General features: G+C 36.8%; 1 protein-coding gene across 3 annotated transcripts in view; it reads right to left on the bottom strand.

Annotated features, from left to right (window-relative positions):
- The window catches only part of ATP2C1 (ATPase secretory pathway Ca2+ transporting 1), a 54,220-nt gene that overhangs the window by 18,149 nt on the left and 8,860 nt on the right, over positions 1 to 27,211 (bottom strand). For 2 of the 3 annotated variants that reach the window (XM_075706082.1, XM_009488162.2), the window contains 15 exons: positions 19,591 to 19,701; positions 18,547 to 18,663; positions 16,917 to 17,006; positions 14,117 to 14,152; positions 13,128 to 13,189; positions 12,651 to 12,759; positions 9,757 to 9,912; positions 9,029 to 9,097; positions 7,896 to 7,971; positions 7,306 to 7,372; positions 6,211 to 6,335; positions 4,847 to 4,944; positions 3,213 to 3,308; positions 3,013 to 3,102; positions 1,470 to 1,574 (listed from right to left, as the gene is read on the bottom strand). In XM_075706082.1, the coding sequence (XP_075562197.1) occupies positions 1,470 to 1,574; positions 3,013 to 3,102; positions 3,213 to 3,308; positions 4,847 to 4,944; positions 6,211 to 6,335; positions 7,306 to 7,372; positions 7,896 to 7,971; positions 9,029 to 9,097; positions 9,757 to 9,912; positions 12,651 to 12,759; positions 13,128 to 13,189; positions 14,117 to 14,152; positions 16,917 to 17,006; positions 18,547 to 18,663; positions 19,591 to 19,701 (1,407 nt within the window). Of the gene's footprint in view, positions 1 to 1,469; positions 1,575 to 3,012; positions 3,103 to 3,212; positions 3,309 to 4,846; positions 4,945 to 6,210; positions 6,336 to 7,305; positions 7,373 to 7,895; positions 7,972 to 9,028; positions 9,098 to 9,756; positions 9,913 to 12,650; positions 12,760 to 13,127; positions 13,190 to 14,116; positions 14,153 to 16,916; positions 17,007 to 18,546; positions 18,664 to 19,590; positions 19,702 to 27,211 lie in introns of those variants that run through there. The other variant, XM_075706083.1, reaches the window with a different exon arrangement.

The following is a 27,211-nucleotide window of genomic DNA, read 5'->3' as shown; positions in this document are numbered from 1 at the left end:
TCAAAAGAGCCAAGCTAATAATCAATATTTCATTCCAGCAGACACCATACACATTAGACACCATGGGCCACAGCTTATAGACTAAAGAGGCCATGCAAAGGGCAGAAATGAAACCTACACAGAACACTAGACCTGAAAGACCTTTAGCTCATTATCTGACAAGCTGCACAGGTCATTAAACATCACCTGCACCTTTGTACCATGCCTAACAACTCTATTATTTTCCAGACAGCTATCTAGCTGTGATGATATCAAGGGACTGAGAATCCACCACCTACCTTGAACACAACTCCAATGCTAAATCAACTGATCCTTTCCCTTCCCTCTTTTCCATTAAGAATTGCTACCTCAGCTCAACTCCCAGTCACTGATTCTCATCTTTTCTTCCCTGTTGGGCTAAAAAGCTCTCTTTTAATATATCTATTTTCTCCCTGTGAAGGTATTTAGGGCACAGTAGTCAAGTCACCTCAATCTTTCTGATAGGCTTAACTGATAGAGCTCTAAGTTTCTAATCCCATTGCATTTTCTTAGCCTTCAAATAATTTATGTTCCCTTTAAAACTGTTACCAATTTTTCAACAATCATTTAAAAATGCTGATACCAAAAGACAGACCCAGTAAATTCTTACATGGATGAAAATCATATAGCAATTCCTGCTACTCTATACAGACAAGGATAATACAACCATATTATCCATATAGATAAAAGCAGTCAAATGCTTTGTTTCCAAAGCTAAGATTTTACTCTGATGCTTGAACACTGTCAGCAAGCCTTTTTTTGGTCAGAAGTACTAGGAAATTTTCCATAAATCCAAGATAAGGTCTGTTGTTGCACATATATCTAGAAGGCTCCAGTTACCAGACTGGCAGTGACTATGTCAATATTTGTAACAAAACCATTCAGATTCAATGAAATACAAATGCAAATATGTATGTGAAAGCACCAGACAATAGAAAAAGAGGTTAAAGAATGGTTTGCATTGGTAATCCAGGACACTGTTGACATCAAAAAAACCTGTCAACACTGGGGAACATGCTGTCTGCATCAAAACCAGAAAAAACTGTGTTTTCAAACAAAAGAAATTTTACTATTGAACATCAATGCATCTTCTTGCTCTTAATTCGTTATGTAACTATGTAGCACTGAAACAGGAGAAGATTGGCAGAACTGCTTTAGATGTTTGAGGACAAAGGAGAAGAAAAAACAGCCAGATACACATTCAAAGTCTCAGATATCAAAATACTTAAAATAATTTCCCAGTATGCCTTTTATGGAAAGAATTTCTTGTGATTCTTAATCTCCACTTCACAGCTTGAATCTAAAACTGTATTTATTATCAAACCACATTCCCAGGACTGTGCGCTACTACCAGCCTGCCATAAAATCTGAAGTGAAAAATGAGGATATTAAACAAGGTAGATAACTGTTCTACAGAGTCAGTGCACAAGGAAACAGTGATTGAAGTTTACCTGCTGCGTTCTGTGAACACATTTAACAGCCATCCATTTCTGTTCTGAGCTGAAGGGATATTCAGCCTTCCTTACGTAGTCTTCCTGGAGTCCGTCTAAACCCATCTGTATAAAACAGAAGTACCACCACAATGTCAGGACCTTCTCTTTTCAAACAGCTTGCAATTTTTGACTGGTTGAGACATCTTAGCTAATAATCATTACTTAGTTAAAACTAGTTTCATCTCCAAAGTTGCTTTTGAGCACACTGTTCCAGCTTAGACAAACTTCTGACAAACTAGCACTGAAAGAACCTAGAAGCTTCCTTCAGGCTTCAACATAGGTCAGACCATTTAACGCTATACACTATGTTTGATTCAAGGATCTTGCAATACTTTGCATATTATAACCACCCACAAGTCTTGCAATGGCTAGCAATGTAGCTCTTGGTTTGACAACACACATCTATCGCCCCAATGCTTTTTTTTCTTTTTCATCTTCTATGTAACTTCTCTGCTAGGAGGGCCTACAAAATTGTAACACAAGACTGTGGTAAAATCTGAAGAAGGCAAGTCACTGATTTTAAGTTCGAATGATCCAACCTAAATTGACTTTCCTTTTTCATGATCAGAATCACCCAAACATTTAAACTGAAACTAACCATAAAGAGTCCAGACAAAATGCATTTCATTTCAAATGCTCTTCTCTCCCCACCCGATACAACTCACAGCATTCCATGCTCTACCCTTAGCCAAGTCCAAGAGAAAGTGATGATTAAAGAAGATGCAGAAGCAGCAGCCTGCCGTAAGCCATTCTTAGTACTTACAGAGCTTCACAACTCCTTCACTACCTCCCTTTCCAGCAACAGATGTGAAAGACTCCTGTTCTTCTCAGTTTCTATGGGCTCTTGCCAAAATAACATCACTCTGGTCCTTTCCAGTCAAAGACTGGGGACTCCAAATGAGTCTCAGCAAGAAGATAGATACATCTCAGGCCTCAGTTACACAGGGAGAGAAAGACTGTAATGCATTAATCTTTCAATTTTTTTTGCGTTTATTTACCATTGCAGGAAAAAAAAAAAATAAAGTGCTAAGATGCCTTGCCACATTTCTCAGTAGCTGTAATTGGCGTGTCACAGCATTATAAAAAAAACCAAAACATTTAATCAGTGTCCACAATTTAAGCTACCTGTGCCCCGCACTTAAAGGGCACTATAAATGCTGCAGTCACCAATACATCAGTTATCAACTTCTTACTGCTTCTGACAAGAACTGGGAAAGAGACAGAACAATCAATATTCAACAGATAAATTAGCTTGTGGCAGGTAAGAAGACAGTACTAAGTGCAAAAAGATTAAAATAAAGATTTTACTACAGTTTCTCTCATCTTTCAGAATGCCCACAGACTTCCAACAGATAAGAAACACAGGAGATGAGCGGTTGCAGTACAAATTTAAGAGACCCAAAGAAGGAGAAAATGAGGGGAAAAAAACAACCAAAACTACAACTTATTTCTACACGCTTCCCACCTGCCGTGAATCCAAAAAGCACCATCAAGTACACACCTTCATAGCAAGCGCAATTAAAGCCCCTTCTGTTGGCTTCCCCATTAACGTGTTGTTTCTAATCAAAGCATCATTGCACACGCAACCAGCCTAAAAGATGAGGAAGGAAAGGGGAGAAAACAAAACACAAAGTAAATGCCATACAAGGCTCTTGTGCTACGTCATCAATTAAAACTCACCTCTCTGTGCCAAGATCTTACCTCAACAATTTTACTAATGGATGGGTTGTTATAACCATGAATAACTTCACCATCAAGCATCACTTCTCCAAACCTGTTATAACCTACTCCAGTAACCTGCAAGACAAACAGCCAAAGGCAGTATGCAATGTAATGTTCACCAGGTTCACGAACTGTTTTAATCTCAGCTTTTTACTATAATCTACAGAAAATTTTAAAAAGGCCATTCATAATAACTGGTTTTACTCAGTGTGAATGGATTCTCCCACTCAGCTTCTAATGTAGTAGGTACTAGATTAAGGAATAAAATCTCCGAGGGAGAGTGCAATGAAATATATTAGAGATTAATTCTTAAAAAAGTAGCAAATTTATTCTGTAGCATAAATAAATGCAGTGTATGTAGTTTCCTTACAGTATTAGGCATGCTTTCTTTTTTTCTTCTTTCTTTTGCTGTCTAATTTTTTCCTCCTATTCATCTTTATCCTGGTTAATAATGCATATCCCCTGCAGGGGAATGGAAGTACAGAGCAGAGTCCTGCTTTCTTCCAGTAAGAAGAAAAAAAAAAATCATAACTGAACAGCCTCTCAGCTGAGACCTCAGAGAGGTGTTAAAAACAGTAAAATTGTATTTTTAGTGCATAGAAACCAGGCATCCCGCTATGATCCTAAAAAAGTCTTCATGTCTACAGCATTAACAGCTAATAGATTTTACAGCCATTTCAAGTTCTCTTTCCATTAGGAAAAAGGAGCCGATTTGACCCAGGTGTAAACAAATTGTGCTAGTAGTAAAGAAAAAGCAATTACAGTATTCCTATAGAATTCTAAGAACAGAAAAATAAATACCAGGACATATAAGCAAACACAGGTAAATAACAGGAAAGAAGAAAAAATGCCAGTATCTATGCTTACAAAAGTCAAGGACAAGACCCTCTGTTAACTGTAATGTGGAAGAAAAAACACCCTGATCAAGAAGAATTTAAGAATTTGGTTAAAACACCCCCATGAAACCACATCTAGGTCCACACCTTGCTGCTTTTCCATTCCTGCTGCTTTTGCTTCTCTTTTGTGCATTTACTTCAGTCTTTGCAGCAACTCCCCAACCTCAACAACCACTGTTTCATGTCCTGCTCCTACTTCCAACTCCATCCATTATGAAAAAGCAAGAATGACAGTACATACTCAATATGAAGGGTTCTCATAATAAATTGTCTTTTTGCCAAAAGCTGGATATCCCTATTTTAAATGTCTGTAACATGCAAATTTTATTTTTATGCACCTGCAACAGCAAAACAGCCTCAACTTCCCATACCAATGAAAACAACAATCTCTCAGCTTGTCTTTGTACTGTACCTCAGCATGTCTTTTACTGTGACCTACAGCCATCAAGATATTTAAGAACTTAACATGTTATACAAATAAATTAGTACTTACAGCCTTTCTGTAACCAGAGAAGGCTTGGATAACAGCTCAAAGGCTGCAATACTATGTGAACTGAAGAGCAGAATTAGCTGGAAGTTGAGGAACAGGAGTTCGGTGCAACAAATTTAGGCTTTCTTAACTGATGCTTTACCTGCAGTATACTCAACCATGTTTCAGCTGATACAGGCAACAAAGTAAAAAGGAAAATCAAAGTCTAACAGAGTCTCACTACATACCTCAGCATGCTGCCCATCTGAAGTAAAAATATGAGTAACAGTCATTTCATTCTTTGTCAGAGTTCCAGTTTTATCTGAACAAATTACGTTGCAACAACCTGAAAAGAACAATTAACATTTATAAGACAGTGCTTGTTTAGAACAATGTAACTAACAAGAACAGAAGTATTCAAGACAAGCAATTTTCTAGAAATACTGCAGCTGTCTTTGTGAAAGAACAAAATGAGATTTAACAAAGCCAATTTTCAACTCTTAAAGAATAGCTATACAGGATGCTTCGCAACTTCGTCCAATATATCAAAAAACTAATTAAAATCCTAGATTCACAACTCAACTGAAATGCTTCCATTCACTCCCTCTCCTTCATTTTATTCTGCTGTATCTCAAACTACATTACTGAAATCTTAATTGTGACTCCTGGTGCGGAAGAAAGCTAAGAACCTGCTTTACGGCAGTCATTCTTCTTTATCAAAAAGTGCAACATCTATCTAACACTAGTCATGACACTTGTCACACAAGTGTGACTTACAACTAAACCTGCAAATTTTAATAAGATTGAAAAGATCACAGAAATGTGAAATTCGTATATGCCTTTTTAACTCAGGAAAAGAGTATTTTATAAGAGCACTGCAGTATCTTGACATTTTTGGACACAATAGCAGGAATTGAAAAGCAACAAAAAACCTTGCAACACTAATGAAACTCTGCTAGAGGCATTGGAAAAAATATTTCCAATCTTCAAATGCAAAAAGAAATTAAAATGCAGCAAAGTTATTTAACTTGGTATTTCTATTTCTTTTCCATGTCCTGTGCTTTACATGTTTCATGACTGAAACTGCATACAGAATGCTTTTAAAATCATTTAAAAACATTAAAGCTTAAGTTTTAATATGAGCAGCATAACATCCTGAAGGTGCATTATGATTACAAAGCTTTTTCCAATATTCAAATCTTTGTTTCCAACTATCAATATCATTCCTGAATTTACACCAAAAATTTAGTTTAAAAAAAATAATTTTTACAAGTCTTATTTAACGAGAACATCTTACAGCAAAAAGGTATAAAGAGTACTTCATACATCCAGTCACTCACACAGTTTAGAGTACTGCTAGTTGTGGCATGCTATTAACTGGCAGATTGTTTATTTCAAATAAATTAAAAAAAAAAAGTTAGAGGACCTCCAAAAACATATACCTGAATTCTAACTGTGTAAAATGCATTCAGTTTAGAAATGTTTTAAAGATACCGCTGCATTGCTAGCAAAATAAGAATACCTGCTTTATTTTAACCATGAGTCATCAATATTTGTATTGATTTCCTGACATTGGTATCAAAACACTATCTCCAAGTTAGTCTAGCCGTACCTAAAGTTTCAACAATAGGCAATTTTTTTACAATAGCCCGTTTCTTCACCATCCTCATCACACCAAGGGCCAGTGTCACTGTTACCACAATTGGGAGTCCTTCAGGGATTGCAGCTACAGCCAGACTGTAATGAAAGTAAATACACAAATCTTGTCTTAGAATGTCATACGTGAATACATAGTAATGATGCATTTACACTTCAGAACATTGTTTCTGTAGCTGTCTGTTCACTGAGGTTAAAAGTGAAAGGAAGCAGCTGCTATGTGATTCTAATTGCATACCATAAGTATGGCATAAGTGTAGTCAGCACTAAACAGAACTTGGAAACACCACCACTTGAAGTGACCACTGATCCACAGCTGTTACTTCCAGATCATGATGTAGCAGCAAGCTAAGTGCTGGAATAGCACAGAAGGTCATTAAAAAAACCCAAACCAACAAACCAACCCACCCTCAAAAAAAACCCCAAAAAACAAAAAAACTCCACCAAACCCCTGATAACAGTGTAAACAAGATCACAATAACCCATTACACAATGCTCAAAGATGCAGGTCCTGGTGCTTCCTGCCCCCCAAAGGAGTAAGTCTCCAGAGCCTGATCCTATCATTTAAAGAAACACTTCTGCCTTTTGCACTGTCCATGTAATTAGCAACTCAGCAACTCTTCTAAGAGGACAGAGTTAGATCATCTAAATTCAGTGTTCTTGTCAGTAGACAACACCCTGGAATTAAGTTTCCATAATATTCTAGACAATGAGCTAATGAACTACACGACACAAGGCTTGTAGTAACTTAGTTTTGTCTGATGCCATTTATAAAATTACATTTTTATTTACTTAGCAACAGAAATTCATACCATACAACTCTATCGTCTGTTTGCAGATGTTCTACAAGACACTTGGAAATCACTATACAAACGCACAGTTTAAGAGACATACCGTATCATTGAGTATGTATTTGCTTTTTTACAGCACGAAGTCTATTTCCATTTTGAATTACTTATGTGAACTTAGAAGCAGAGTCTGTGTGCAAGCTTTCAGACACTTGCTGTAACGCACAATCTACACTATATAAAACAAACAAAAAAAATCTTACCTCACACCAATTGTGAACATATCAAGTATATGCTTTCCTTGCAACCAGCCAACCAGCATAATAACTCCTATAAAGAAAACAGTCATCAGGATAAATATAAAACCAACATGTACTGTAGCCTCATGGGGAAAAGAAAAAGAACTCAAATAGCCAAAACCAAGCTTATCATTGTGGTACCTATAAAAATCTATTCTTTCTTTCACTGTCAAAGCACAATTCCATTAGTATGGCAAATGTGAGGAAAGTTTCTGCCAGTCAAGTTGCCCAATCACACCAGCAGTGAGATACTCACTTATGCACACTTTGAATCAGAATACAAGACATATTGCAATTTAAAAGGAAGCATTTAGAGGACAAAAAGTAAGTCAGAAAAGCATGTTTGCAGAAAGAAGCAAGTAAACACCCTTATGATGAAAGTTACATTGCATTAGTAATCTTCAGACGATTAGTGGCATGAATTCAACATGACCAATAAAATGAGGAGTCAAAATATTTAAAAAGAGAGATATTAAGCCCTCCCATTTCCCCAAGCCTACATATTAGTTTCAGTTACATAATAATTTGTAATGCATTGACATAAATTCTCTTACCTATTATAACAAAGGAATACAAGGAAAGCTGTTTCCCCAAGAGATCCATGCTCTTCTGCAGAGGTGTCTTTGGAGCCTTGATGAATAGTAAACATGCAGCAGTTAACAAGCACAGGTTAAAAAGCATGAACTGTATCACATATTGCTTCAGTTGTGCCAATTTCAAGATGCTGCCAGTGACTAAGATGCAGTTATACCCTACGTTTCCATATATTTGCTTTGTGAAAACAGACTACTCTGTCCCATTCTTGCACAGAATTCAAGAACACTTCAATGAAATGAAAAATTTATGAGAAATATTCTTCAGGAGCTTTGTGATGTCTACAGAAAATCTAACACAAAATATCTCAAAAGGAATTTGGTAATCATCTGCAGAAAATCCAGTTCAGCCAAATAGAAAACTATGGAACTATTTAGACAATCTAGTGCCAAATAAAGGTATGGAAAGAAGGAGGGGACACGAAGCAAAATATTTAAAAAAACCAAAACCACAAAAAAAACCCAGGGAAGTGGATTTTTACATTGGATGATAGTAGGTTTGGGGTTTTTTTTAATAGTAATATGATCCTACATGGGTCAGGCAGCCAGAAGGCCCTAGATACACAAAACACTCAAGAGTCTGAATTCCCATGTGGAACAGTGTACTGCAATAAGGAACAATCACTCTGGGACTTTGGTATACAAGAGTCCAAGGGAGCTTATAAAAAGTTAAGATGGAAATCAGGAAGCAGCAGGAGACACATGCATAACCCCAAAGTACACTGTTAATCAAGGGAAAACAGTCCTGTGCATGCGGCACACAAATCTGTCATACAAATACCGTTTGCACAAACATAGCTCCACTTGAAAAAAATACGCTTCCACAAATTGCAATGAGATTTGTTCCACTGAACAGGTTCAGAATATTATTTTCACAGGTAATATTTTTAGGTTAGCTATGGACCTTTTGTTGCACTGAATTCAATTACTACTTTCATGTTCAAGAGCTAAGATTGTTTCACCAGTGGAAAGAAAAACATTAAAAGCAATGTAATTAAGTTTAACTAAGTTCCTATGGAATAAATTCAAAGTTTTAATGAGTGAAATACATTATTACAAAACATATGTCTTTGCTTCTAACTATTCACTCTTACCTCTTCTGCTTGCATCATTTTGAAAACCTCCCCAAATTCAGAGTTTTCTCCTGTTCCAATAACTATCCCCTAAAAAAACCAAAAAATAAAGCCAATTCGAATCTGAAGTTTAATTTTAATGTTAGTGGTTGCTCTTGACGGATTTGACTCAAATAGTGGGCAAATGCCATTTAGCCTGCTATGATTCCATTAGTTTGTTTATAAAATTAATTCTTGGAACAAGTAGGAAATATTTTTGCTAAAAAACATCTTGCCTCTGTGAAACAAACTGCTATTCTGTGCACTGCTGAAGTATTTAGTAACTACCAGTAACAAAACTCAAATAGGGTAACATGTACTAACACTAGCCAAAACTGTACTTTCATTTACAGATTTTCAAACACGTGAATGTAGTTCTAGAAGCAAAATACCACATCCTAGACAGAAGAGTTTCATATCATCTACTCCCTATAAATTTGAGCTCTCCTGGTCCTAGATTAGTTTTCTTTCTAAACCGGTGTCTGAAAAAAGCACCAATGAGAAATGCTCTGCAGGTTATCACAGTAAAGTCTTCCATACTTCCAGTAAAAATTTCTATTTCTATTCCATTTCTATTGTTTCAGAAAACTCAAAATATATGTAGTCATTAAAGTACATTTCTCAATTGATAGGTGAACTTATAAAAATAAGAACTGCCTTCAAATAGTTGAAACATGGAAAATAGTCTTCTCTATCAATAGTGATTTTACCTTTGCTTTTCCACATCTGACCAATGTTCCCATAAAAGCAATGTTACTCCTAGAAGTAAGGTCTCCATTGGTTGCTGCTGGCTGAGGAAATGTAGATTTAGAGCAAGGAGCTGTCTCACCCGTGAGACTGGATTCATCAATAGAAAGGTCCACAGCCTTTGAAAACAAAATACATGAACTAGGTAAAAAGTACGACGATCTTTTGTAAGTAGTTGGAAGTTTTAATAAAAGTTTCCCAATTTTGACCATTAAAAATATATCCAATTTATTCATACAGTAAGAAGCCACATCAATATCAACCATATTTTAAGGATCAACAAAGCAACTAGCACTCCTACAGAACATTGCAGCAATGCAACAAGCTCTCACTTTGAAGAGTCAAAGTTTACTCATAATTTTATGTTCACAATTGTTTTTCTATAGAACAGTCAAGAGGTTGCAACCATGATGCATTCTGTCACCAAACAAAATAATTAACTGGGAATGCATGTGCACATACATATTATCCTCTCAACTCTTCCTCTGTCTACTTCCTCCTATCACGGTCTATTAAGAACTCGCTAACAAAAAACCATATTTCATAGTGTATTTTGTTCACAAAGTCTCTATAGGGAAAATGCTATTCAGGCAACAGTCAAGTAGACTAGAGGAACAGAAGCTGCCTTTTTTGTTTTAGGTTTTACTTTTGTGTTTTTTTGGTAGCATACAGGGACAGGTAGAGTAGGAAAATGTAAAAATGAATTATTCTGTATTAATCAGATGAAGAAAAAATTAGTGTTCTATAAAAATATTTCAAAACAAAAAAAATTATCAAAATATAAATTGATGAGAAATGTCTTTCCTCAATTGACATCAATTCTTACACATTAATCTGATTTAAATGAGTCTTGAACAGTCAAAGCCTGAATCATTAAATTCTGTTCACAAAATTTATGTAAAACAATTTTGCATTATTAAAAAGTATAAAGCCACTGTCAGTGACCATACCACTAAACTTCAAGACAACCTTCAAGAAAAACTGTTATAGGATGCATAATAAAACTTAACTGCCAAAACTCTTTGAAAGGATATAACTTACAAAGAGTACGTAAGAATCAGTTATATTGCACTCAGTACCACCACACTACAGCAGGTTGCTCCAGGGTTCAAGTTGGGGTTTTGGTGTTTTGTTTTGGTTTAAGTGGCATAACTCTAATGAACTCCAGTTCTAGCTGAACAAAGTGAACACAGGCTGCTAGATCAAAAATAATTTAGTCAATGTTAAAAGAGGATAGTACCTTTACTAAAGTGCTTTCTGATCAGTCAAATCCCTCTAATTCCTGCTATTCTCTCAAATAGTTACCACTGCAGTACCCATTTTTAAAAGATGGATGCTGTATCAATAAAGGAAAAGGGACACTTGTCAAAAACTGCAATGAATCTTTTCAGTCAAAGCCATAAAGAATAAGTCCAGAAAGTTCTATAGTAGTTTCGTATTTGTGATGTATTCCTCAGACTCCAAGCTGAAACAGGATGAAGAGGCCACTTTGCTACTGTTCAGATTTAGCCATGAGCTCTGAAACATTTATCATCACTACCAAAAGGAATTGCCTATACTGTTATAGTACATTAGTTCTTGATGTAATATTCTGGCTTTAGAGAAGATCCATAAAACTTGATGGACCACTCAATTAACATACAGAAAACTTAGGCCAGAAAAGGTCTTCAAACACATTTCAGAAAACAAGATTGCCCCCACAAGATTAGACCTGCAAAGAAACTTCTTCTCACATATATGAAAGGCTTCAGAGAGTCAGTGCCTAATTACCATTTCTACAATTTTCTAGGACAGCATCAATTAGAATATGCTGAAGAGATCTAGTTCTTCATCTGAAAGATGATCTCCATTTAATTTGTTTTAAAACCCACCACCTCATAACAATGCCCAGTAGAGACAAGATGAAAACAAGATTACATGCTCTTATTTTCCAATGATCTGCAAGGGTAGTTGAGATAAAGATGGCACAAACTTTCACCTGGTGTAGGGCTACACACAGCTCAGATTTCTAATTCCATTTGTAAGAGGTCCAAGCATGCTGCTATCATAGCATGCTACAAGCTTATGAGCAATAAAGTAGGTGCTGCTGCAACAGCAGTTTCATACCAATGCAGAGACTATACAATTGCTGAGGGAAGGAGAAACTGTTTGCAGTCACAAAAAACAAATGCACTCAAGTACTAACTACACTACAGGGGCTAACAACAGATGATCCAGACAAATTTCTCAAGAGCACCACAAATTTGTCTCAAACTAGCTCGTTTAGGCTTTGTCTATAAAATAAGCACTGATTAATCCAGTATCAACCATGGATATACAGCTCATCATGTCTGGAAATTACTTTAACATGATAGACAGCCCAGATATCAGGCAACCTGAGGAGGCCCATTCTGACAGGAAAGTAACATGACACTATTCAACCAAAACCATCAAAAGCAAGATGAATATATATACACTCTGCTTCATTTTTGGAGAATCTGCAAGTACTATTACAGCGCTATTGCTTCAACTCAAGCACTTCCAGCAGTCCTAATATTATGAATCAAATATTTAGTAAACTAGAATATGTTACAACACACACTGATGAAAAAGTATCAGAGAGAAAAGATTACACTGGCACAGTGTCACCGTTTTTTTAATATTCCACTGTCAGAGAACACTGAAACAATACCCTAAAGATTAAGGCAAATAAAGACTCAAAATCACCTGCACCGGCTGCCAAAATATCTTATAATCCAGACTGAAAACAATTAACAATAACACTTACTGCACTTCAGTATACAGTGGCTATCTTCTCTTCCCCTCTGTTCCACAAAAAGAAAAGTTATTAAATATCAAAGCAGTATTAGGTATATACCTCAAATAATCGTAGATCAGCCGGGACTCTGTCTCCAACTGACAGGCAGACTGTATCACCTGGGACCAAATCTCTTGCAAGTGTATGTTCTACCCTACCTTCTCGTACGCTGTAGGTAAAAAACATGAAGAACATAAGGACATCTTTTCTGGCATTTTGACAAATAAAAGCATTCACACTGTTGACTATGCATTGCAGTGTTACTGGTTTCAGCAAAATACTGTTTCTATTTTGCTACTTGTTTCTTAGAAGTTACACATCAGTAACATTATTTAAAGTGACCAGAGGGGCAACAATATGCAGTAATTTTTTAGGCCCATACAACAACGTAAAATGAGCAAGAGCAAAGCATGTTCTGTGTCAGCATAACAGCTTGCTATAAAGGCAGCAAGTTCAGTGAAACCTTTTTCTTCTACTCATTTCAGATTGAATTTAAGATGACTTAATTTAGAACTGAAAGGACAAACAATTCCATACCAATGGCATTCTGGAGGCACAAGTTTACTAAGCTCTTCAAGAGATTTTTCTGATCTGTACTCCTGCAGAGACATTTAAAAAAAAATAAAGCAGATAAGATTTTTAAAACAAATAGTTAAACAACAATAAAAATACATCTACATGTACTGAAATTTATCTTTTTAATAAAGTTGTATTAAAGTAATATTCCAAACAGTCAGATAAGAGATGCCCTTCAACATTTCTATATTAGATACTTTAAAAAGCAACTGCGGTCTAAACACTGAAAAATTTACATATTGAAGAGTTTGCCTACATGCATTTCTCCTGAAAGAATAGCAAAGATCCTCTGCATTTTCCTTCAGCATCTTCAGGGCTTTATAAGACTTGAAGTAATGCTTCTAGGCTCAGGGATCAGACACTTAATTAAGTTCTACAGTTTAACAAGTTAGTACCAAAAATACTGCGTTCATGCTTTTAGCCCCAGGAGAACTAAGGTATCACAACTCATCTCTAACTCAATAAACAGGTTACAGAATTAAGGTAAACAAAGATATAGAGCACAAACACAAAGCAATTCTGGTTTAGGCACACACTGACTGAAGCTGGGCATTTACAGAACAAAAATTTGTTTATGACTTAGAAAGTTACTTAAAAATAACTATTATTTTTTGTAAAATTTCCGTACAAAATTGAAGCCAGAGCTACATTTTCAAAATCTACTTTATATGAAGTTAAATATTTAAAAGTATTTCAATGCTGTTTATTCCAAGTGCTCCTTTACAAGTACTCTTTTTATGGCTAAGTATAATACCTATATAGATGCATATATGTCATTGTAGTTAAAGCAGGACAAACCACACACCTTAGAAAAGGCAAAAGACTTGGATGAAAGCACAGAGCTGTTTACTCAGCCATTCACAGCACAATGCATCAAGACAACTACTTCAGTCATGAATAGAAGAGTTTACATAAAAGTGATAACATTATTTGGACAACAGCTGTCTTACCTGAACAAAGGCAACTGTAACAACAATGAGTATTGCCTGCAAGAAAATAAAAGTGAGTGAGACAGAAGAATCCCAAATGGCTGTGACAGTAAGTGATGATATTTGGTTTTGTGAAGCCATGGCTGTTACTACATATTAACAATATGATTTGGAAACAAACTTTCTCATGCTCAAGATCACTCTGTATCCCTTGGGTCTGTTATAAAAGCAATGCTGTTATCTATTTGCATCTGCTCTAGTGATGTCCAAGAACTCAATAACCTGATTTTACTAAAAATAAGATTAATTACTAGATAGCGATTTTGAAGAAAAACTTCCTCTGCTCTGTGTTTCTAAAGAGTGAGCAAGAGACAGCAGTGGAGAGAGATCCATGACACAAACAGAAAAATTTGAATGAAGTGTGAATGGTGTTCTCTGTGAACAGAACAAAGGTTAAAGGAATGACCTGGTAACTGCTACAGAGCATCACAGAGGTGGCTTCATTCAAATAACCAGATAACAGAAAGACTAAGAATAAACTGAAGACTAGAGATAAGGTAGCAAGCTGAAGAACAGGTCTGGAGGCATAAAATATCCCAGCAAGGAGAACAAGAGGAGTATGAGACTCAGGAACTCTGAGCCCAGGACTCCCAAGGAGTGAGACAGGACACTGAGTACACCCCAAACAGCCAAGACCCCAGAGATCCCAAAGAAAGAAGCTTAAAAAACAGATTAATTAGGAATAATCCAAGATAAGTGCTAAGGCCTCAATAGCAAGCCTTCATAGTCCCCCGTATCACACACAATTCTGGTCACAACACTTCAACATAAACATCATGGGGCTTGTAAGCATGTGATGTGAAAGTGAATGAATAGTGAATGAATGAAATCTATTACAGGAAGTAACAAAGATCAATTTTGTGTAAAGTAAGTACCATCTTCCTCTTCGATACACTCTCAAATTGAGTTTTGTTACATTAACCGGATTTGTTACTCAAATTGAGTTGTTACACTTTTACAGAACCATAACACAACATTCATTAATTAAGCCTTTAAAGTACATACTCTAACTACTAAAAAAATAACCAAGATATTACCATTTTGCAAGAGAAAAAACTAAGAACTCTTAACTAAATCAAGGATAAATCCAGTAAATCTGCCTTATTTGTGATACTAATATTAGCCTCACCAACTGAGTATTAGTAAATAACTATGTAGTCCATCTTTCCATGGAATATTTCCACCACAGCTACATGTTTCTTTTGGAGGCAATATTATCTTCTACAGTTCATGCTATCTGACAGCTTTGCATTCCTAGCCTCATGCCAGTCTCTCAGCTTGTGCCTACGTGCAATGGCTTGCACCAAGAAGCCAATATCCTCCAAATGGGAAAAGGTATGTAATATTTTTTTTTTATCGTCAGTCCCCAGTCCAGATCAAAAAGCTTTACAATACCTTTGTATCAGCAGAGCTAAAAAGACGGCAAAAGCTGCTCAAGCCAGCATTGCCACCAAAAGAAATATGTCATTGATCTCTAGCAGCAAATTAGTTTTGTTGCTAAGGCTCTGAGCACAAATATACAGTCACAGAAAAAATTGCACTGTCATCTGAAAATGAAGCAAGACAAATATTCACCAGGCGAAAAAGTGGGCATTAATAACAACAAGACTAACTAGTAGGTTAGTCAGAAGTTAAACAAAACACACAGTTGATGAACTTTAACTCAACCACACTTTTTCTCCATATTTTAAGACACCTCTACCAATGTTCACAAGGCTGTTAGATACTTTCTCAGGTTGTAGCATAGAATACAGAAATTATTACTCTCTTACACTAACTGCCTTGTTCTTTTCTCATTGCATTGTTCAAGAGGGTTAGGAAATAGACTTAAGGGCACTAACCAAGGGGAAAAAAAATTAAATAATGCAACTTCCAGCCACAACAATTAAATACATTTCAAAATACAATAATTTACCTAAATTCAACTTATGAACACAACAGACCATTCCAAACTAACACTATACTCAAATTAAAAATTGCATGTTTTTTCTTAAAGAAGCCATATAGTTTATCTTCCAAAGAAAACTATTTTTTCTATAGAATTACAGGGGTTAGGAGCAAACTTCCAGTTACCTTGAGTTAATTACAAAAGTAAAACTCTCTATAGAGAGTGCAGAGGTCAACCAAGACAAAAAACAGCTAGAACTTGCCTCTAATCATACAGAAATCCCAATTTGCAGTTATCGACTACCACACCAAAAAGGTCAAAGGGATTACAATTTTCTTCTGTGTCATTTGCAATGACAAATGTTTAGCAACCGTACGTTTGCTCACCAGTTTAGCACCCTATTTAACTGCAAACTTATTCATTATTTCAGCTATCTTCCTTTTGCAATTTCTAGAAAGTCCAGGTTACATTTCTTTTTCATGTTTTAAAAGATTATAACTTCCAAGTAAATTCAAAGAAGGCTTCTGTTGGTTTCAATTTGAAATTAAAGCATAATTTAAGATAAAAGTTACATAGAAGACACCAAAAATTGCTCCTCTGAACAAATGCCTAAAGACAGGTGTTTCAACCAATGAAAGAGCAAAGATGCAGCCAGATAATTGTTTATGTATTTTGATACATACTACTGCTAACACTCAAGAAAAAAAATCCAACAATACCCAATCACAAAATAACAGATTTAATGACAGAACATAAATTCATTAATTAGAACCAAGTGATCCCATCCCACACTGGCATTCATGTGATGTTGAAAGTACATGTGGTCACACATTCTGAAGTACTCTCAAAGATGATAAAATTTTAGTTCCTTACCACAGTGATACTGACAGCATCATCAAACTGATGCATTACAACACTGATGACTGCAGATGCCAGGAGAAGCATAATAAGGGGATTTTTAAACTGAAATGAAACAGAACAGTAATTCAGCAATACTCTTGACAGGAAGACCATTTTATCTACCCCTCAAAGCACATCTGATCTATTTTTGAAACATATTATTCTATAATTAGAGTATTTCTAACCTACCAGTGCAAACAAAATCTGACTGTACAGTTCAGATTTTACTTGATGTTTTTTTCTAACAAAAAAAAAAAATTAAGACCTTGAATGGAGCATATTCAATACATAACAGGCAAAAATGGTTTCTTATATTCTTTTTGTCTTAATGTGAATCAAGAAATGATCTCCTGTATTTGTTTAAACACACAAAAAGAAGCCTGAAATATACTGTTGATCCTGTTCCCAGCAACCGATTGCTATCACAGCAGCAATATATTTCCTAATTTCAGTTCACTGTTTTACAAGATGCAAGTTTTCCCTTTAGATCTTATGCTTTCTTCAGATTTTTAAGTCTAAAATAATAAAGGATCTTGCTTCTACATGACAGCTGGTTGCTAACATGGTCATTTTTTTTTGAGAAATGTTACAAAAAAAGAACATTCCTACAATTAAAGTGAAGAACATTCTAAAAGCACATTCAAAACCAAATTATGTATCTTAATAAATCCTACCTAAAACAGACTTGGTTAACATGCTTTAGAAGCATTCTGATGCATCTGACTAATTCGACACTACACATAGGAAAATAAAGCATTAATGCCAGAGGACAGCTAGTATGTGATGATGTTCCCACTGCTATCATCATCAGAGCGCTGAATACCTTTTTAGTCACTCACAAGTAAAACAATTTCTCTAGAATTAACCATCTATTACTTCAGGGTTTACTCTAGAACTTAACTGCACTGGTGCTCAGACAAGGTGCAGGAAACATTGACCAAAATGTTTAACAGCATAAATTCAGTCGAAAAATCTTCTGTGTGAAAAGCGGCTGTAAATAGCTTGCATAGCCAGGTGGCAGGGGAGGGCAGGAGGAAGTAGTGACACTTCCACACCATTTTGAGAAGCTGCATGGGCTCATATATGTACGTAAAAAATCACACTGATAGGAAAAAAAATTCACACTTGACTTCTGCCAGTTCTGCTTAACACCAGAATCAAGGCTGGCCCCACCCTCAGTTTAAAGGCATCAGTTTTGCTTTTTAAAATTTCCTTTGTCTATCAAGTTATTCATACTTCATGTTCCATTTAAATGTTTACCAGTCATATGCATTTGTATCTGACCTTAGCGCAATTCATGCTCAAGTCTTTGCCTACAGGGAACTTTATTCTGCTTCTCCAGCCCTCAGGCTAGTTGCGAATGGTACCCTTTAGCTAGTTATGAACATACATTCAAGAACAAATCAGGTAATTAAAACACTGGCATGTAACTAAATAAAAGCTTTTTCCATTAGATATAAATTATAGAAGTTGTAATTTCCTGCTCTGCTAGAGTTTCCCCACTTTTATAAGAATATATTCATGCACATGGAAGCTAAGTAATAAAGAGCAAAACTACTGACAAGCATTAAAACCAAAAAGCAGAAAGAACAAAAATCTTAACCTGGGAAATGTATTTTTTCCACAGTGGTTCATCTTCACTAATATCAAATTCATTCCATCCATGGAACGCCCGTCTATGACAAACTTCACAGTTTTTTAAGCCATTCTGAAGATTAGCCTATTAAAATATGCAAAGAGTAACACAGTCAGCAATTACACTGATAAGCTAGGCTTCAAAATAAATTCCAACACCAAAATGTAGAGCCTTAGATTATAAAAATTTGGCCAACATCAGAAAGACAAGCTTGGTACTAATGTTTGTATGACAATAAAAGCTAACTAAGCACTATTTTAAAACTGAGTTTGGCAGGTCTTAAGAGTACTTCAACAAAAAATTCACAGAAAAACTACAGAAGCAGATGCTGTTGCACATTTCTAAATGATTGTTGATCTTCTCTGCAGAAAACTCTTCAGCAAGCCAAACTGTGGGCATAGTTCAGACTCTTGAGGATTATGTCAGAAGTTCAGTTACTCAGCCAAATGACACAGCACATAGCTTCAAAGTCTTGAGTTGTCAGTGACCAACATTTATCACGGTATACTCCTCAGTCAAGCACACAGAAAATGAGAAAAGACCATCTATCATGAAAATTAACCTAGATTCAGTGGTTCATAAATCTGTCAATGGATAGCTTTTCTCAGTCCTGTTCCTCCACTTGAAATGGAGGCTACTGAAATAAATTAAGGACATTAAGGATTCCTTAGAGAAATGGAAGCAATAGCTATGAAAAACAGAAGAGAATTTTATAGGAAGATTGACTCTAGGAGTTTTATTAACAAAAAGCAATCTTCAAAGCATAAAGAAATCTGACCATTTTCAAGTTGAATCTCATCCCCCCTCCAAGAACATGATTTTTAAAACATTAGAGATTAGAGCATTTCAAGTAACAATTTAAAAATCAACATGCTTTCAGAAGTAGACAATAGTTATTATCAAACTGCATGATAATGCATAGACTTTCAGTGACAAGATCTGTCCTTAAAAAATATCAAGCTTATTGTTTGGAAACATCAGCACATACTTAAGAGCTGCAAAATCACTTACTTGCAGAATGCTTGCAACTTCATCAACTGGCAATTCACTTGCTTTTTTTGAAGACAGTACAGGAATCATTGTCTCATTGTCACCATCAGGGATTTTTTGAAGACGTGCAACCTAAGAAACAAAACCAAATCTGAAGGCAAAGGGAGCACCAACATTTCATTTCAAACAACATATACCAGAGCAATGCAGTATTAAAGTCATTAAAAGGTAGTTTTTGATAACCATTTGCACTTTAAGAAAAAAAAAAATCTACAGTTCAGCTTATTTTCATGCAGTACCATCTGCAGTAATAAAAAGAAAACACTGGACATGCAACTTTGAAGACTAATTTCTGTAATGATGTGTTAAGCAATGACAAAGATCCTAACAGTTAAATATATTCATAATCCTTTAGCTCACTATCATCAATATCTGGTCAGAAAGTAATCACTCCAGACAAATTTCACTCCCTGCCCCTACTTTCTACTCATTAAAGAAGGTGGTCTAAGCAGGCCTATTTACATTTTCTTGTACACAAAGGAAGGAGAAACAACACTAAGAAAACCTCAAACAAGAGCACAGATGCAGCTGAAGTCATAAAACTTGACTATAGTAAAAAAGCTTCAAGTCAATGCTCTAAAAAGTAATGTTTTCCCGTAATTTTAGGAAGTTAAAATTTTGTGATCTGCAGAACAGAGCAATAACAACATTGATCACACAGCTCAGCACTGCTTTGGTATTTAATGAAGCTCTAGAGTTTCCAAATTCTTGCTTATTAAATGAGAAGCTGGAGTGATACTCTTTCTTCCTCCTCACTATCTTACAGCACCCACAATTAATATCTCGTCCATCTTACATACATACACCCCCCCCTCCATTAACTGGAAGACACCTGACATGCAAACATGCACACCACAGAAATGGTTTTCCCGTTATACTTGCACAGAACTTGAATAGGCAGTTTTATGCCTTTATACAAGACAGTATTTTTTAATCTCCTCTATGGGTGCTGACACTTAAAATATAAGATAAAGTACTTCAAGATGACAATACATTAAAAGATTCCAGCATTTTTATGCCCTAAAAAAGGTATGACAATCTGTGTTTTCTACACTGCACGCTGTTTGCCATGTCCTTAAATATGATAGCTAAGATAAATTCAACTCAATATTTGTTCTTCTAGCTGCTTACCTAAATAGACTCCACAGACTTCATCCCAGGGGCCCAAGGGAACAATGAACAAAGGTGAAAGTGCGACAGTTGGAACTCACATGCTTTCGCTTTCAGGAGAAACCCTTGGAAACTCTCTACACTTGCCATGTAGTTCCTAGTGAAACAGTAAACTAACAAGACTTGCTACTTCACACTGTAATTATCAGAAAGCAGGTCTAGAGACTAAGAGAAGAAACACGGTGATATGGGGTGTGGGTTTGAGCTCTTGGACAGGGGGGATAGCAGATGAAAGAATTGCACCTTAACAATGTGTTTACTGGCCTCCAAAGACGGGGAACCCCTTGGACCCCACTCAGCTTTCTGTAGCCTGAAGGCAGTGGGACTGAGCAGCTGGGCCACTGGAGCTCAGCTCAGCAAGGGCCATGAACAGAAGCTCAGCTACGCTCTGCCACATCTCCACTCCAGTTCCCATATTTTATTCCACTGAAAGAGCTTTGTTTTGTTCTTTACTATCCTTTTAACGATGCGTTTATGCAAAGACCAGAATTGGACAGTCTGTGGCCAAATTTTTAGAGTATTACAAAATGTGACTTAAATACTTTAGCATTGGTTAGGTACTTACTAAAGCCTGAAGTATATACACTGATGTAAGTCTTTTTTAAAATGATGGTGAATACACATTATTATACACCATAAATATATACATTTACAAAAATTATCTAGCAGCTTATTTCCAAATACCTTTACATGTCAATCTGCTGGAGGGTAGGATGGTCCTGCAGAGGGACCTGGACAGGCTGGACCAATGGGCCGAGGCCAACTGTACGAGATTTAACAAGGCCAAGCGTTGGGTCCTGCACTTCGGTCACAACAACCCCACACAATGCCACAGGCTTGGGGAAGAGTGGCTGGAAAGCTGCCTGGCCAAAAAGGACCTGGGGGTGTTGGTAGACAGCCGGTTGAACATGAGCCAGCAGTGTGCCCAGGTGGCCAAGAAGGCCAACAGAATCCTGGCTTGTATCAGGAATGGTGTGGCCAGCAGGAGCAGGGAAGTGATTGTCCCCCTGTACTCAGCACTGGTGAGGCTGCACCTGGAATACTGTGTCCAGTTTTGGGTCCCTCAATACAAGAAAGACATTGAGGTGCTGGAGCATGTCCAGAGAAGGGCAGCAAAGCTGGTAAAGGATCTAGAGCCCAAGTCTTATGAGGAGCAGCTGAGGGAACTGGGATTGCTTAACCTAGAGAAGGGGAGGCTCAGGGGAGACCTTATTGCTCTCTACAACTACCTGAAAGGAGGTTGTAGTGAGGTGGGTGTTGGTCTCTTCTCCCAAGTAGCTAGCGATAGGACGAGAGGAAATGGCCTCAAGCTGCACCAGGGAGGATTTAGATTGGATCTTGGGAAAAATTTCTTCACAGAAAGGGTGGTCAAGCATTGGAACAGGCTGCCCAGAGAGGTGGTGGAGTCACCATCCCTGGAGGTGTTCAAAAAACGGGTAGATGTGGCACTTCGGGACATGGTTTAGTCTAGTCTACCCTTGATTGGTTTAGTGTGGACTTGGTAGTGTAAGTTAATGGTTGGACTGGATGATCTTAAAGGTCTTTTCCAACCTAAACGATTCTATGATTCTATGTTTCAAATCAGACAAGAAATTGAGTCAAAAAATATTTCAGCCATGGTTCAACAAAATAACAGATTTTATTCTCTCAACATAATGTATATTTAAAGTATTTTAAAAGAACTGTTACTTTCAACGTAAGAAAAACAAAACCATGAGTATAATTTTGTTCCTAACAAGGGGTCTTTTTACAAAACCCAATGCTAACAAACCCTTACACCAACAAGGTTACACTATTCTGGACCAGAGCAACAAACATTTGCTCCACAGTTTAAGGCTTCTCACAGAATACAGCATCAGAAGACTCCCTCTACAAAACAGAGCTATTATTAAAGCAACTTAAGCTGACCACAATAGCAGCAGAATGGCGGGTATTTCAGTTATGAAGAACACAGACACTGTGACCCTAAGCCTTACAAAATACACTGGTATATATACAAGTTCATTTCCCTAAAACTTCATCGTGGGAAGTGATGCATCATCATGACCACTCAGTTTTCCATGAAGACCGACAGCCTTTGGTTAAGTGTACCACCAGTTTTACCAGCATCCATGAAGCACTTTATGCTCACAAGATTCAGTCCCTAGGAAGAAACAGCTTCATTCAAATTCACCTATTCTGCAATTAAGAACACACCCAGTTACAGCTGCTGTTAATCCTACACATACAAACCAATACTAAGTTATATCACTTCAATTCTCAGGAAATTGCCATTGAAAATGATGACTTTTCATACTTTAAATGGTCATACTTAATTTTCTTTGGATTTTAACCTTACTTCTGTTTCAGTTTTCTTGGGCCACACACTTTTCTAAACCAAACATTCACCCAGAATTTTGCCACAATCTCCCCTCTTTGATAAAACACCATACAGAATTACTAGCTCATGTTCTTTTCTTTGAGGTTTCCTATCCTAAGTACTTGCTTTTGATTTTTATTGAAAAGAGATACCACATTCATAGTATTAGCTACCAAACGGCTGAAAACCGTTAAGCCTAAGTGCTGTTTCAAAACAAACCCACAAACATATGACTTTGACCAAGATGACTCCACATTCTCAACAAAAATGCTGAGCAACCAAGCTTTCCCAGTGAGCGTAAGAAATGAACTGACAGCCATTACAAGTTTTAGTGCTGAGAAAAATCTTTTTCCCCTATACCAACTGAAATGGCTGCTGAAGACAAATAACAATTCCAAAAAAGGATACATAACTGATCATTTCTCTAATATTATCAATTACAACTTCAGAAAGTCTAATAACAAGCTTTTTAAGGCTATTTTAGGAAGTCAAATATCCTTAAACAGAAATGTTAAAGTACTCTCAGGGATCATGCTTTTCCAAATAAATCTTCATTAGCACAGAACTGTGCTACAAAGTCTATTTTGACAATTTTTATGACAGACTCAAAAAGGCATTGATTTTGAACATGTGTTTCATTCATTCATACTATCTCCCACTTTTACGAAGAATACTGTACTGTATGCAGAGAAAATCTGGTATAGGATTAGAAAAACAAAGGCTCAGAAGGTCTTTTTATAGCCAGCTCCTTTCTCTAGAGTGAAATTACCTATCATAAGACAATTCTGGATGGATTTCATCTAATTTCTCAAAAACCTCTACAATCTGTGTAGAATAAACTACACTTGTAGTTCAGAAAAGAACAGTTTCAAATATCTAATACTGCCACCAATTAAATTCAATTGCTTAGCCAATGAGAAACTGATCACCGTTCCCTTCATCACTACCTTCCAAAATATGAAGTGGGTTAACACCAACATATTTAGGTCCAAAAAATAGTTGGAAAAAGTGCTTGCTGTCTGCTGGAACACAATAACTGTATTCAAGCAAATAATTTTGCCTTTACTATGCATTACTTCCACAAACCAAGAGAAAGATAACTTATTCAATACTGTCAGCACGTGCTCTACAGTCCTTTGCACTGCTGCCCAGATCTGCACACTGGAGATCTGGGCTTCTGCAACACCTTTTAGCATGTCCAACAGAAGCTATCCCCAAAACCACAGTATTCTGTATTAAAGGAGTCAGCCACATATAGTAAGATGTCTTCCCATCCTACGCTGCAATTAATTTTCAAGCATCTATCAGCTGATACCTTAAAACACCTTCAGTACTTTGTTGCAGGCCAAGTTTTTATATGGATAATTGGGCTAGTATTAGCATAGGCTAATATACTGGCCTATGCTGCTATATCAGATAGGCAGCACGCACATGACTGCTGAAGCTTTTGGAGCTATGACTACAGCTTCCCATTCCCTGCCTGCAGCTAACTCTACCAAGGAACAAAGAAGCAGGATGCTAACTAGCAAAAATAAATAGCTGCCTCAGGAAGGACTTTTGTTGGACCACTTCCAATGTGCACACCTCTGTTTCTAGACCAAGAAACATGCATCAATCATATGACCACAGAACTGTGACCAAAGTATGTTTATCAATATTAATACAAATTAGTCTGGAAGGCTTACACTACCAGAAATTTAGAGTTCCTTTCTGTTTCCTCCAAAGAAAAATCTAGTTAACAGTAATGTGTTACTGTTTCTTCTTCCTCATACACTACAAAATTCTGCCTACCCTGTATCTACTATAACCAATACCAAGTACCAACAATGTACCTCTACCATTGTGTTTCTCAGTTTACCAGGAACAGTGCATTATCAATCAGCAGGGCTCACTGGCATTTACAATTATTTTAAGGGGAAATTTTAGCACTACTTCCTCAGACAATGCAAATGGCAGGACCTACATTCACTAAGAGCGATCTAAAAATTTAGAACATTCTCATAGCAAAATCTATTTTTAGACAAACTTGTGACCAAAACATTTTGGCTAATTAGCTAATATGAAGTCCTCTAAACTTTATATGCAGTTACTCAACTGACCTACTAGGTGTAAAAACAAAACTACCAAGAACAGTAAAAGTAAAAAAAAAAGGTTAAAATTAAATTTAAGTTGAGGTAATTCAAGAGAAATGGTGATTCATTCTTTGAGAAGTTCCTTCAGAAACCAGGGAGACAAGAATGCATCTGGGTTTGGGCACTCTACTCGTGGAAAGAACCATTTATGCTACCACACACAAAGTCTCACTGGCAAACTGCAGGTTAGTAGAGCCAGTTCTTGGGAAACACTGTGGCACAACTGAAAATGTAAAAAGATGACTGGAAGCACTGACTCTGCATGCTTTCCAATATTTGCCTCTTAACCATACCTATCACTTTCTTGTCAACCTTCCCATCCATCTGAACAGCTGATTTGGTTCAATTTGAATCTACCCCATCAGGCCCTGTAAAACTGAACCCCTTTCAAGCCAACTTAAGTACTTACAAAGACCTTCTGACTTGTTTGTAGTGATCAACCTGTAAGACTATTATTGTACAAGCAGTTAGTGACCCACATCCAGGTATGTGCCTCTGTATTACAGACACTGCGCGATTGCTACTGAATCATGCTGTGTCTAATCAACAGTAAGATTAATGAATGTACACATAATCAATGTGTAATTAATCAATGTGCATTTAATCTTAAGTATATGTACAGTATGTTGTCTTTTCCATTTGAAATATTACATGCACCTGCTCAGGAACTGCAGCTTTATTAATGAGATAAGGCTATTGGAGCATGTTGTCCAAGAGACACTTCAAAGCCCACATTCCAGACCCAACTGCTATCCGTGATTGATGAACCTGTACTGTGAGCAAAACCCTGTAAGAGTAATAGTGAACTCGAAGCAGATAAGATCTAGCATGTGCCATGCCCTGACCACAGATCCATTCAAAGCCCTATCATCTCAGGGTTCCCAGCATCAGAAAGGACATTTGATTTTATACCTTGCTATCACCTTTTCTGAGTCATTAATAGTGATCTGCCTTGCAAGTGTTTGTGCCTTGCTTATTAGGATCCCAAAATAATCAGCACTTCCTCACCCACCATAAGACTTAGCTTCCATTTTTTATCTACCTTCCCCATGCTGAAAAAAAATGAGTGTTCAACAACGTAATAAAAAGGTGTTTCCCTGAACAGAAACCAGATTGAAACTTACACGCTTCTCATTTCCTGAATTTTCTGTATGATAAACTGTATGTGATGTACACTAAAAGGTTTAGAAAGCTCAGATCCTACTAGGCATGTTCTTCTCCAGTCCTGTACAATTCAGAGCCAGGATGGCAGGGGCAAAGGGGTAATGACAGATAGATCAACTACTGTAGACATCAGTGCACACAGTAACATAATAAAATACCAAGCACTTACCTCTTCTGCACTGTCTGGCATCCTGAAAGTACACAGGGCTAGAGATCAACTAGATACCAATGGGCATAGAGGCCTGAGTCTCCATGTGTGTGCACATGGACTTTGTAAACAGTTCACACTAGACAAAGACACTTGGCTGCAAAAGGGATCTTTAAGGAAAAGACTCTATCCAGAATGGAAGTAATCCTCTTTTCTGTCAGTTCCATCAGATATGAAGCATCAGTGCAAAGTCTTCTCCTACTCCTTAGGACATGGTAGCTAAAGGTTTTGGAGATTCAAATCTTTAACCATCTTACTGTCCACCTTCAAACTCTCCATTTAAATAGGTCATTGCTCAGTATCATGACTGTGATCCCGCAGAGACACTTTCTAGCAAAGATCTTAAAAATATCTATCTCACTAGATGTTTCCTGCCATCTTTGCCTCACCCATCTGTCTAGAAGGCAAGGTGCTCCTAGAACCTCAATACAGGTCCCAGCCACAGAACAATGACCACGTGATGACAAGATACAGCAAAAATCCAAGCAGAAGAAAAAAACAAACAGGCATTAGACACACTCAACAGTTACAGTAAGTCCTACACCAACT

Source organism: Pelecanus crispus, chromosome 2 (assembly GCF_030463565.1).
Source record: "Pelecanus crispus isolate bPelCri1 chromosome 2, bPelCri1.pri, whole genome shotgun sequence".
Taxonomy (NCBI): Eukaryota; Metazoa; Chordata; class Aves; order Pelecaniformes; family Pelecanidae; genus Pelecanus; species Pelecanus crispus.
The sequence above is the reverse complement of the archived record's forward strand: the minus strand, read 5'-3'. Positions and strand labels throughout refer to the sequence as shown.